The sequence below is a fragment of the Aquila chrysaetos genome, chromosome 3, assembly GCF_900496995.4.
Source record: "Aquila chrysaetos chrysaetos chromosome 3, bAquChr1.4, whole genome shotgun sequence".
Classification (NCBI taxonomy): domain Eukaryota; kingdom Metazoa; phylum Chordata; class Aves; order Accipitriformes; family Accipitridae; genus Aquila; species Aquila chrysaetos.
Genome location: NC_044006.1, coordinates 39,334,231 through 39,347,358, shown reverse-complemented (window position 1 = coordinate 39,347,358; position 13,128 = coordinate 39,334,231). Strand labels below are relative to the sequence as shown.

General features: G+C 38.0%; 1 protein-coding gene across 4 annotated transcripts in view; it reads right to left on the bottom strand.

The window, feature by feature from the left end:
* Positions 1-13,128, bottom strand: part of TBC1D5 (TBC1 domain family member 5) — a 328,444-nt gene that overhangs the window by 8,050 nt on the left and 307,266 nt on the right. For all 4 annotated transcript variants that reach the window (XM_030008981.2, XM_030008982.2, XM_030008984.1 and 1 more), the window contains 2 exons: positions 3,455-3,534; positions 2,533-2,709 (listed from right to left, as the gene is read on the bottom strand). In XM_030008981.2, the coding sequence (XP_029864841.1) occupies positions 2,533-2,709; positions 3,455-3,534 (257 nt within the window). The remainder of the gene's footprint in view (positions 1-2,532; positions 2,710-3,454; positions 3,535-13,128) is intronic.

The following is a 13,128-nucleotide window of genomic DNA, read 5'->3' as shown; positions in this document are numbered from 1 at the left end:
AAGAAAAGCAGCTCATTTTGCCTCCTTCTTTGAACAGACATAAAGGCAAGATAATGTGTTAATTATCATTCATTATTTAGCAACAGAAGCCTTCTGTTTGTCAACTGCATGCTGCTACCAAAGCCAAACATTCAAAAAAATGCTCTATTTCTTTCAGCCTTTATCTTAATTTTTTTGCATTTTAATTTTGCAGCTTTCCTTTCCAAAGAAGGGCTGTATCCTTATCATCACTTTCAAGAAAGGGATTTTGAGGCAAAAAAGAGGAAGAGCACTTTTTAAAAAAGTAAAGATGATAAATAATTTATACTTACATAACAACCAAGCACAAAAGACCAGATTTTAATCTCAATTACACAATAGCTACACCTGTAACTTTTCCAGCTGTCCTAGAAAATATCACTGTAATTCCACCAGAGAAAAATCTCCACAGTATGTCACATCAAACAGAATTACATGTATTACCAAAGTTACAGAAAATGTAAATACAGTAAAATTTATTTAGCAAGAAATGTATTAAATGGTCTAGAAGTGGTTGGAATTTTTAATCCCCCTGCAGCTCTCAGTAAATACTCCGGGCTTGACCCAGGGCATCAGTGCAGCCCATTTTCTTCAGCAGAGCTAAAAGCCTGGGCCGTGGCCCGGTTCGGGCCAACAATTGACCACATCAAGTAACAGTTGAATGTCACAGCCCACTAAACTCAGCAGTTTTATTTTCCCATGTTTTTATTAAAAGTGTTCCAAAGCTCTCCTATTTTTGTTTGATTTTAGACACAGCGGTTAAAGGCGATGGGCTCAGAAAGAGCACAGCCCATTGGGATACTAGCAGTCCTCCTGGATTGCCATTTCTAACCCTAGTCTTTTCTCTTTCTTTCTGTCAAAGGGGCTGTCGCTCATTGTTGTAATTGGAACTTCCAGAAGATAAGAGGAGAGAAGGCTAATCTGTATGAATGTATTGTACCTCCAAACGTAAACCATGCAGTGCTGAAGCCTCATTAATACTCTGCAGGAGCTCAGCTTGTACAACCTTTACTCACGTTGCTCATAGTTCGCTTACTAGCAGCCTCCGAAACTGTGGGACCCACCGACTCCTCTCTGTTCCTATGGCTGGATGTATATACCCTGACTACACACTGGGGTAAGACCAGACCTCATTACACATTACCCCAAAAGTTTCCATTGGAAAGAAACCTGCACAGACCAGGCTTCACCTGCTCCATTCAATACTCAAAGTGCAAAGCCCAGTGCCTCCGCTCAGTGACACACTGGTGGTTCAGACCAGCATCTGAGTAAGGGCTTCTCCAGCACGAGTAGGGTCTGCACACACTCATACAGCATGTCGTCATTTTATATGGCATTCTACCTTCAGTTTCTAGAATAAATCCAAGTAAAAATCATCAAAAAACTACTATTTGCCATTTTGGCAAGAAAGCAAAAGGTACTTTGTATAAAACACTAGGAGATAAAGGGCAAAAATAGGAGGTCATTATATGAACACTCCAATATGCTATATCAGTTTAACCTATGGCTTTATTATGTCAGAAAGTAGTGATTGTAATGACAACAGCTAAACAAGCGATGGAAGCTATCTAGCAAAGCTTTGCTCTTTGAACCTGCCATTACTAAGTAAGAAAAAAAAATCTCGGTATTGCTTCTAATACTGAAATAAAATTAAAATATGATTTTTAACATAGAGTGTTCTGACTCAGGGGGATTGTGTGTAATAAATCAAAACGACCCTGTGTCATTATTTGAAAATGAATAAATATTTCCTGTAGTTCCTAAGTAAACTTGTCAAAAGTAAACTGATGGTGGACTCAATTACGACTGTGAGGTGATAGTGCTGCCACTGATTTACAAGTGTGAGTATCAGTAGTGGGGTGGCAGACTTAACAGAACTCCAATATAGAAATGTGCATGTACAAAAGTAATTGTTTCTAAGATCACATTTGAGTCAGACTGAGTCTAAGACAGAGGGACCTTTTAACATGAAAGGAAAATATCTCTTTCTGTGTATGAACTTGTCCTGTGACTGTATGCCTTGTATGTGAAAACATTGTTTACTGATTCAAGGAGAAACTCAATACAATGGAGTAGAAGGTAAAAGCAACCGCCTCGCTATTTCCTTTTTGGCACTGGCCATGAATACACTGCAATGCAGATAATCAGCTCTTACATAATGGGATTCTGGAGGACAAGGGCAATGAGAATAATCGTATGGAAACACTGGATATGGGAACATTCACCTCCAGTTTTTACATCTTTTTGTAGGAAATTAATCTGTGAATCTGAAAGAAGAACCCCCCCAAACACTGCATAACACTTAGACTTAAATATCTGTGTGTGGAGTATAAGGCTACAATAAAAATAATTGATGGGAGTAGGACAGTAGCTAGAGAGACACTTTTAACCATGGTCCGTAAATACCAGGGATGCTGCTGTGTTCCCATGTTGTGTCTGAACATGCTAAAGGAAGTCTTAAAAAAATATAAGGCTAACTCCATCAATGTTCTGTTTGGGATGTTTTTATCTTACCTGTCGTCCTGAGACAAACTGTTGCTTTGTCATAACAGGTCCCTTTAGGACATCACCTGTCCCCTTGTTCTGACTGTTGGAACAGTAATGATCATCGGCTATAGTGATTTGCTCATTTTCTTCAGCTTCCAGCTGGCTCTGGTTGAAACGCAATGAACCTTTCAGGATATCCTTGATCTGTTGTTGAATGGGAGAGGAAAGGATGTAAGTTAGAAATTTGGAGGAATTCTAAATTTTCTAAAGCTCTGTGCGGCACGCTTTCATACACCATTTCCCCAAAATATTTGGTTTGAAGAGATAGGAAGCAGATCAATATTCATATCTATATTGCTTAAATAAATAAATATCAGTGGAATGTGGTTGTATCAGAGTCTGGAAAACAACTAGCCAAGAAATCTGAAGGAAATGAAACTGTTAAGATTATTCCCTACCTCGTTACAGGTTTAACATATGTCACATTGTTCCTCATAAAATGTATTTTGAAGGAGCAGAGGGCAGTATAATCAGAGCTACAGATGCTCAGCAGCATTCTCATTTTATGTGTGCAGTATTTTTTCTTTTAATTCAATGACATTCAAGTGTCGTTGCATTGAAATAATGGGGCCATAGGCATGATTATTGCCTAGCATGTACATTTTGCATTAAGAAAAACGACGGTGTGGCTTAAGTCCAGAACCCGGTGTCACACTGCCTCAGTTCTGGTTCAAGGCCTCCAGAACTTTTCAGGGAGCAAATACCATGCAAGTCATTTGAACTCTTTATAGCTGAGCTTTACCTTTTTAAATAAAAGTACACCACAATGCTTGATGCATTAGTATTAGAAAAACAGCTACAACAAGACAAAACAGCAAAAAGGAGAAAAAAAAGAAAGGTTTAATAGCACTGAAGGGTACAAGAAGGTTGAGCTAAGCAATTGTTATACCTGCTTCAAACCAGCCAAGGAAACCAGAATTTCATCCTCTTTTTCCAAGTGTTCTTGTAATATGACTTCCTGAATATTTCCTGCAACATCAATAGAAAAAAAAGGTAAAGAGAGAAAATTCCCTAAATAACCTCTACCATGCTGCCAACTTACCTCTGACTTATGCTCTCAAAACAAAACCCCGTGACCTGCAAATACAATTTCACACCCAGACCTAGAGGCTGACAACCTCTTTAGCTGTGGACGTGAGGCCAGCCGAAGCTTTGGCACTGCTGCCAGGAGGGCCCCAGCAACGCCCTGCTGTCATGGGACTTCCACTGCCCCCGTGCACCAATGGACTCAGGCTATTACTGGCCCCTAGAAGAAAACATCGGCCTCTGTGGCTAACGGAGTTACATACGTCTTTGAACCTGCAAATGCTTTGGAAAGCACTCAAGAACATTTATGGGAATCTGCTGCAGCTCAAAGAAAGGGCTGGGGTAGGAGTGCAGCAATCTTTGTCTTGATCCCATGGCCACTGCAGATGCTAGAACACTCTTCTTTAGAAAAAGACTGAAAGTTTCATTCCCTTTCCAATCCCTTCTTTTAGTTAAAAGACCCAGGGCTGAGCAAAACTTATTTGACAGGAAGAGCAGTGCAGTAGTGTCACTTCAGAAGAGCCCTGCCTTCTATACCTATAGCGCTGTCCTCCAAGGATGCATTTCAATACTCTGGTATATGGTGTTTGCAGGAGTCAAGGCTGGAGGCTGGCTAACACACCAGAGCTGGAGCTGTGGTGGTCTTCCCTGTGTCAGGGAAATGCCAGGCAATGCTGCAGTCCAAACCAGTCCAGAGAAACTATAGCTCCAATAGCTCTGCAGACTCTTTAAACTATGTCAGGTCCTTCTCTGGCCTCCTAGCTCCTACCTTCCTCCTCTTTAAGAAAACAGCAAAGATTCCTAGCGACAGATTTACAGAATGAGATGGTATCTGTTAACTGAAAATGACAGGATACTCTTTTGTGCCACTCCTGTCCAACACAGACAGAGCTGAGCTCAAATTCCTCAGTGACACTCATTTGGGCACAACGCTTTGCTGCTCTTGAATATCTGTATCCCAGGTGCTTCACAATTAGAGCTTTGTACCATTAATCCACACCTGCATTGCATTTGTTTGTTTTTAAAACATCCTACATGTTCAGGGCCCAAACCACTGAGAAGCCAAAACTGTTGTCACAGATTATGCTGACACGGATGAATGTGATGATACTGCCAACTCTGACACAACATGAAGTTTCAAGTAAAAGCATTGAGTAATGTGGCATGAGTTTCGTGTTTACAGAATAAATAGCAAAAGAATGAGGGGTGGGAGACTGGACAAGAAGAAAGATTAAAAGCAGAGAGGCAGATTAAAAACTCACATATAAACACAGAAGTTTGAAATTGAGTGGGGACTAGAAATCAGTAATGGGTATAAATGAAGAATGGAAAGGGCAAAGAGGAGAGAGGATCCAAGCCTAAGCACTAAATGAACTGCTATAAAGAAGCATTCTGAAAAGTAGAAGGAATAGAAGAGGCTAGAGCCATGAAAGGCAATAGATGACAAGAGTCCATGAAAGGTGGTGTGATCAAGGTCAAGAGCAACAGCGGAGGTAGGAAAACTCAGCTTTGCATAAGCAGCCTATATGAACAAGATGAGCCATGTTAACATTATTTAGCACTTATTATTTACCATATTACAGTGGCAGTGTCCTGCAGCAATGAAGTCAAACATAGTACAACTGAACAATGTCTAGTATAAATTTAACATCAGAAAGACACTGCATTATGAAGGCTAGAAATAATATAAAACTATATCTTTCTGCAAATACGTAGCATCATGAATTGAGGGAAAGCATAACTAACTCAATTTTACTTGCTTTTTTACACCTTACATCTAAATTGTCTAGTCTCTCAATTCAGTAAACGAAAGATATTAACATTTACTTACAAAATAATACTTTAGACCCTGCTTTCCATTGTTTAACAAACAATGCATGATTTACTACTTTTAAAAGGTCCAGAACTTGAAACACCAGAAGTCCAAAGTCTTCACAGGCAGGAAAGCAATGCTTAGTAACAGCCCGAATCACTGCATTCAACTGTCTTTTCCATTTCTCAGCATTAGAAAGAAAAACATTTCTATAGTGTTTGATCCCTGCATAAATTAAAACCATACATTAAAAAACTACGGTATGCATACTGACTAAGTGGATGGACCAAGAAAATAATTCAAAACAAACCTCCAACCTGCTGAAGACTAAATGAGGGAAATCTAAAAAATCAGGAAAATAAGAGTGAGAGAACAAAAGCTGAAAGGCATTCCACATGATGTGGAAATAACTACTATTATTTCTGTTCTTTAGAGATGTTTTATAAGTCAGTATTTCAAAAAAAATGGAAAAGAATCTATCATCGCTACAAAAAACAGCTGTAACTGTGTTTGAAGAGCCAGTACATTGAGAAATTTCTAAGAACTTATGAATGGAACTATGACAGTTAGCCAGCAGTAAAAATTAATAAAAATGTTCGTATCATCACATACTTACTTTAGCAAGATTAATGCCAGATTTTAATATTAGTTTCAGAGGAAAAAAGATTAAAAGAGAAAAGGTTGGAAATGCAGCAAAATTTTCGAACACCGAACTGTTGAATTTCTCACATTTTTCCTTCGATTTGCGGTATCTTTAAAGTACAATATGACATATGTCCTGGATATATAGAGTCTATTATTTTTAATCAGTTAAAATCACTAAAATGTATTTTGGAAAAATTTCCACTTGGAGTTTGCGCTAAGACACAATTTTGGACTCAAAGAGCACACTTCCACTTAACCCAGAAAAATGTCCCAAGATGCAAATCACTGTAATCAGCCACTCTCCCCCCCAGTAAGTAACAGTTGTGGCATAAGGGCATAAATCGGGATGTCTTTCTCTAGTACAATGAAACAGAATGAAGGTTTCCCTGTGGAATTGGCAATGGATCTTCCTTCTTCTTAAATATGCCCTTGAACTGCACATGGCTTCTAATCTACTACCCTCATCCCTTTCGAATGCAAAGTTTATTATCTACCAGATAAGTATGGAACCCAAATTTATCAGTGCTTATTCTTTTTCCCTGGCTAATGAGAGGAATTAAAAAAAAAAAATCCTTAGAAGAGAGAAGGATATGGGCAAAGTGATTTCGCATGAGTGCCTCCTCGATCACATCCTCCTGCTGGGACCACCCTTCGCAATCCATGTGGACTGGAAGCAGAAGTGGGAAGAGGAGGAGGGATGGCAAGCAACTCAGCGCCTACCTGCGCAGCCGCGCTCCTGTGGATGGCTGTGCCAGGGCTCAGCAGTCCTCACCTAAAGGACTTTCATCCAAGCCCCTTCCCACTTCTGAGGGGACCTCACAGGGCAGTCAGCTGCTGAGATGAACTGGGAAACTAAGCTGCCAAGTACAGACAAAAGCTTTTTATTTTACCCTTCTGTATCTCAAAAGATACCCTTGTAACCATAAATACTTTTAAAAACACTAGCTCTGTTAAGAGTGCTAGGAAGTGTATTTGAGATGATATTGCTCAGCTGAAGGACTTTTACATTAAGCTGAGATGTATCATTTAATTATTCTTCCTTCGTAGGAGATGTTACTGTACTTTGAGAGAGGTGCTTTATGTATATAAATGAATTGTCCATTTATTGATTTTTTTCCTTATCTGATGCTCTATAACAGTACCTCACAGCTTTAATTATTTTTTTTTCATAAAATAATAACTATCTTAAAAAAACCCAAACCTGCAGATGTCAACTAGGAACTGAAAACACCTTCCTACCTGTAAAACAAACACTGATACAGTGATTCAAACAAACTGATTATGTGATTTGCACATTATTCAAAACTGAGTTCAGTTTGATTCTATGCTATAAATGTCTATCTCATTGGGAGAGCTGTTGTCATTCAAAAATTAACAAAATCCTATGGTACTTAGAAGACTAAGGCTAAGGTCAAATATTTCTGGCTACCTTTTTTTGGTTTTTTTTTTTTTTCTTTCATCATGATTTCATTTAGCTGATGCCAATTGCTTTCTGCAGAAAAAGAAAATATTTCTGGTTCAGTGAAATTCTTACCAGAGGAAAACAAAAGGTGAATTTTGCAACCTGTCACCTGGTGGCGGGAGCATTGCTGTGAGATGTAGGAGATCCCAGACAACCATTACATGATTCTGGATTTGTTTCAACGTAGTATTAACAAACCTCTAAGTTTCACAAAATGAACTGTCATACCATAACTCTACTCTTGGCTAAGCCTCAGAAATACCGGAGCTGTAAAACTAGTTGTTCTCTTCAGAAGTCAGCAATGTTATCCACTATTATTGCTGCCCTCAAACAAGACTCACAACTCTAGGGATGCCTTTTATATAACTGATTAGAATTAATTTTGGGTACTTACTGGCAAACGAGCAGATCCATTTAAGTTTGATAGATACTAGATCAGAAAGTCAATAACTACTTCCTCAGCAAGACTATGATCAGCTGCCTTGATATACTTCAAAGTCAACTATAACTAAAGAGGATTAACATGGAAATGATTGCATTCTTGTTCTTCTTTTCTACAAAATATAGGAAAATAATGTATCAAGTAGTGATTTGGGCAGCAACAGTTGAAACAGCTAAAAATTAAGATGAAATGTATCTTTCATTTGCTCTTACAGTTATCCCAAATTGTAAGTAAGTTCACATGCAAACTCACTATAGAAGTTTTTTTTAAAAACATCAAGATTTCTTTTTCCTCTCCCTAACTTAATTTCTAAAATTTAAACTGAAGATATGCGATCATCCTCCGTACAGAGATGAAAGAGGAAAATAATCCACAGCAGCTCCTAGCAGGAAAATTAGAGAAGGCTTATGCTCTTTGATGACTGAACTGCTACATATTGCATGATGGTTTGTGCCGTCAATGCTGAGTTCCCTAGCCAGGGAAAGAGGCTGTTCAAAAGTTTCCTCTCTGAATGTGGAAAAGCTGTTAGGCTTGGCCTAATTATTTTAGAGGCTTATTAAGTAAACTAACTTTCACTGAAAATTTTGCCTGCATTCAATACAGATTCTGCAAGAAACCCACCCAGAGCTGCGTTAAATGAGTGGGAAAACTAGGCTGTTGTAGACAAGGTCTTCTTGAGCATCCCTTCATGCCTGTCCATCTGGAAGACAGACCTGCACCTCTTCCCTTCCACCAGAGAAGCGGGACATATGCAGAGCTCCAGCCCTGAAGGATGAAGGCACAACACGGACTTAACTTTACAGTGACACAAAATCAGATGGAGGTGGAGAAAACAGAACCTGGGAATAACTTTAACGTCCTTGCTCTTTTAGGTTGTTTTCTCTTGTACTGCTGCCTTTTTGCAGTGCATCTCTCCTCTAATGATTTCTATTTTAAGCTGGTCTCTGTGGGGCCTTTCCAGGAAGATGACTCCTGCTGAGAGGAGCTAACTCAAAATAGCTGCAAGCTTTATTACGAATGCTGCCTTTCTACTACTAGTTCCTGATCAATGACTTGTGAACAATCAACAGTGCCAGAATCATGTTTTTTCACCCTTGCTTCCCACTACTGAGAAGACAGCTCAAACTCAGAATGCAAAGGTACCCTCCCATTGCTACGGGCCGTAAGGGGAGAACTGAGTGTATTACTTTACCTCCTTATTTTTCCAAAAAAAGGAAAGCAAAAAAATCCCAAGGTTCCCATAGATGTCAAGGCACAGTCAACTCTCCGGACTCACATTCCAGTCCTTTCGTATGAATGTTTTTATGAAATTGGGGTTTACAGAAAAAGCTTCCAACATTTCCTGCACAGTATACTAGCGATAGTGAGACTGCTTTTCACCAACATTAGAGGGCTGGAAGGACTGACTGGGAATTTAGCTTCTGATAATAAATTTTTCTCTCTTTCCACAACAAATACTTCTTTTTTACCTGAACTTGATCTGACTTTCAGTAGGAAAACGTGCTCTCTCCTTAAAATTGGACAGAAAATCTAGAACTTAATAGTGGTTTGTGGCCTTTCTAGAAAGACTACACTGTATGACATACATAGTGACATTGCTTTTTAACAGTGCAGCTTAGGATGTTTCCAAATACTGCATTTTCTTTCCTCCATTAAAAATACAAATGAAAGGAGTTAAATTTCCTTCTCAAACAATAGAGTTTGTGATCTAAGTGTTGATGTAGGCAACACCACTAACTCATCTAGCTTTCATTTACCTATCTCACTGTGAATATCAACTCTTATTGTAACAATTATGCATTACATTAAAAGCATCACTTAGCAACATTTGAGTGTTAAAGAATTTAAGGATCTTAAAGATCTGAAGTATTAAATTCTTTGTGAAGTATTGCATTCTTTAAAATATTTATTTTAATCTAAATTATGTATTTATATAGTATATACTTCTGATTCATGTGCCATGTGTGGAGCACCAACACTTTATCAATATTTAATGTGTGGTAATGCTTGTGATGTCAGAGAAATATGTGGTAAAAAGTCACCAACCATCAACTCATAGCAATGCACAGAATCGCAGACGTACAGAAAATGAGGTTGGTAGGGTCATGAAGTCATTTTGTCCATCCCTTGGTCAAAGGCAAGATCAACTCTTAACTATGAACTCTAATTTACACACGATAAGAAAACTATGCTTCACATATACCTTATGTCCATGTTACCAGGAGAAAAGTGTATTCCCAGGCATCCTGTGCTTTCAAAGAGAATATAAAAGAGCACAGGCACTGTGCCTCCCATGGCAGAGCGTGCTCTTCCTATGAAGGGCTAATTTTTTTTGAGAAATTTTGGCCCTGATGGTCATGATAGACTGTACCATCCTCACACTCCTTACATGAATGTACAGTGCTGATCATTGTTAAGACAAATGACATCCGTGTAGTAGCTATCATGTGCTCCATATTCCCCCATCTCCATTCTGCTCACTAAACCTCTTTACCCATGACTACAAACACCTACTAGGACCACCAGCCTCTGAGCACCTCCAAGCAACTTATTTTTCTTAAAGTTCAAAGCAAGTTTTTTTCTCTCTCTTCTCCTGCAGAATTGTTCTCTTCCTGTTGCTGTTGACATTCACTAGAAATAGAAAAATTACTCTGGTGTGAAGTGACAAGCAAATGAGAATTTGTTCTGTGTAACTGACAAACTTAATAGCCATAAGAAATTGAAACCTCTCCTAAGGGGAAACTATATGTTTTCACTTCCTTATGATCTAAACACTTCATACTGCAACAGATTGCAGACATTACACCTTAAAATTGCTATGGTTGTGTAAAAGACAGTTATTGTAGATCATGTAGAGATTCCAAAAATACAAGGTTTTCTACTTGTTGTATGGCTGAACTCATTAAAACGGTTTCTGATTTTATGAGCAGAATGATTTACTCAAATACTGTTGCAATAAATGCTACATAAAAACCTGGATAGATTGAGAGTTTTGAAAGCAAACATCCATACATGCCTGAAATTCTATTTAAAACATTCTTAAGGGATTTTCTATGATGCATGTCATATATAGAATAAATGACAACAAACAGTGAAAACCGTTTTTTAAGTTTTCTGTGAGATCATTTTCTCCAGTATAGAATTATATTATCTCAACCTGTGTTAATAAATACTTCTGAATGTATCACCATGTATTTTCCTTTAATTGATCATTGTTTGGAATTTTCGTTATCTGTATGAAAAACACTGTTGCAGTTATTAGTTTCTACTGTTCTGTCAACCTAATTGCTTAACGGTGAGGACTTATGGAAACAATTAAGCATACAAATTATTTCATTCCAGTTAGTTTAGTGTTTGACCTGTGCGGAGAAACTCTTGTGATGTCAAAGCATTATGCATCTGGTTATTTTTGTGTGTAAGAGAAGTATACCTTGTTGCATTTTATGCTCTTTTCCACTGTAAAGACTTTATTATAAAGGCTACTGTTGCATACTTTATTCTTGAAAGATTGAGGGTCAAAGAATGTACATTAACTCCTCAGAAAAATTCTACATTTTGGATCAGGTACATCAACATTAAATTGTTTAAATATTTACCTGGTTAATTGATATTTAATAACCATAACTGAATAACTTGTATTGAGGGTGTATGTCAATTTTAGTCTGTGCAAGTTTTGCCTATGTAAATAGCAATACACTGGACAATTATTGGTTAAAATATTGCATGCAAAAGGTTAGTTTACATTTCTCGATTACAAAACATCCACAGTTTTCTGTGCTATGAAGCTGGTGAAATTGTGCTGCCAGTCAGGAAAAAAAGGATGTTGCAACTTATTTCAGATTAAAATCTACAGAGTACTCATAATTTAAGTCTTGGATAGTTGTTTCTTCTGAGGTGAACTGAACATCAATGAAGACAACTGATACTGACACAGGAGATAGATAGTATATACATCCAATAAACATTACTGATGTAATTATTGTGGCTGCTGCTCAGTAAATAGTATGTTTCCCACAGCTATGCTAACCTGGAAGAAAAGCTAAAGCATCAATACTGAAGACTATTCTTTATTAGGAAGGAATATGCAGTTTGAAACAGCTGCTTTCAATTTTCAAGTAGCATACACACAGAAATTATGGATCCTTACTACAGCTATAGGACTTTTCAGTTCTCTTTAAGGATAGAAGTTGATATAGCAAAGACACCTATTTGAAGTGCCATCTCCAGGAGTCAGGGAAGAAGGAATGGGGCTGATTTATAAATCTCACTGTATCATTCAAACTATTCTGTGTTAATCACTCACACGTATAACTTTTTTTTGGTAATTTTTTGAGACTTTTATGATTACCCTGTGATTATTCCCTCACTGAAGAAATCTCAGTGTATTAACTATATTCTATCTGTTCATTACAAACTTTTGTTTCTAACCTATGGCATTTCTGTTATAGAAGAACATACTAGGGTCAAATGTGCCATGAGGAGATGGGGCAGTACTCTTAAAATCAGTGTCATGCTATTACAGACTTTTTTAAGTATCCATGGAGTGTATTTCAGTTCTGGGTAAGACAACTGCAATTTCTATTTCATTGCCTGAGAAGTCGGATGTCAGAAGTGAATGAATTGTACAGCACATCCATTCAGTAGTGTCCGGCATTGCACATGAAACTGTTTTGCCTCTTAGGAGAGACTTTGACCTAAACTGGTTTCAAAAAAACAGAGATACTGCAAGCCCTGAGACATATTTGTATCACTGATTCAGAAGTCCTTAGCAGTGGATTACTGATAGTAGTGCTGGATTTGTGCCTGGGTTATAACTGAAAAGCAAGTCAACCCAAGCTGTGAAGTGTGGTTACATTCACGTTAATAAAGTAATCAGAAATGCACATTAAAGAAAAGCAATTTTCCTCTGTTTGCCTTAATTTTGTTCCCTGCACTTTTGAATGTCTTGCACAGGTTTGATAAATGTACTGATTTTCTGTTTGCTACCTCTGTACAGTTTAGAGTCAGGCTGCTGCTCTGTTCTGAAGATGGGGACTTTTCCATGTCACCTAGTCCCTCTGCCTACTGCAGTCCTCTTCAGTGAAAACAGTTGTCTGGAATCATTCACGTAGCTCTGTGCCCTTCCTTTAATGCTGCCATGTATTCTGAATGTGACAGGCAACCATGACAGGCTGA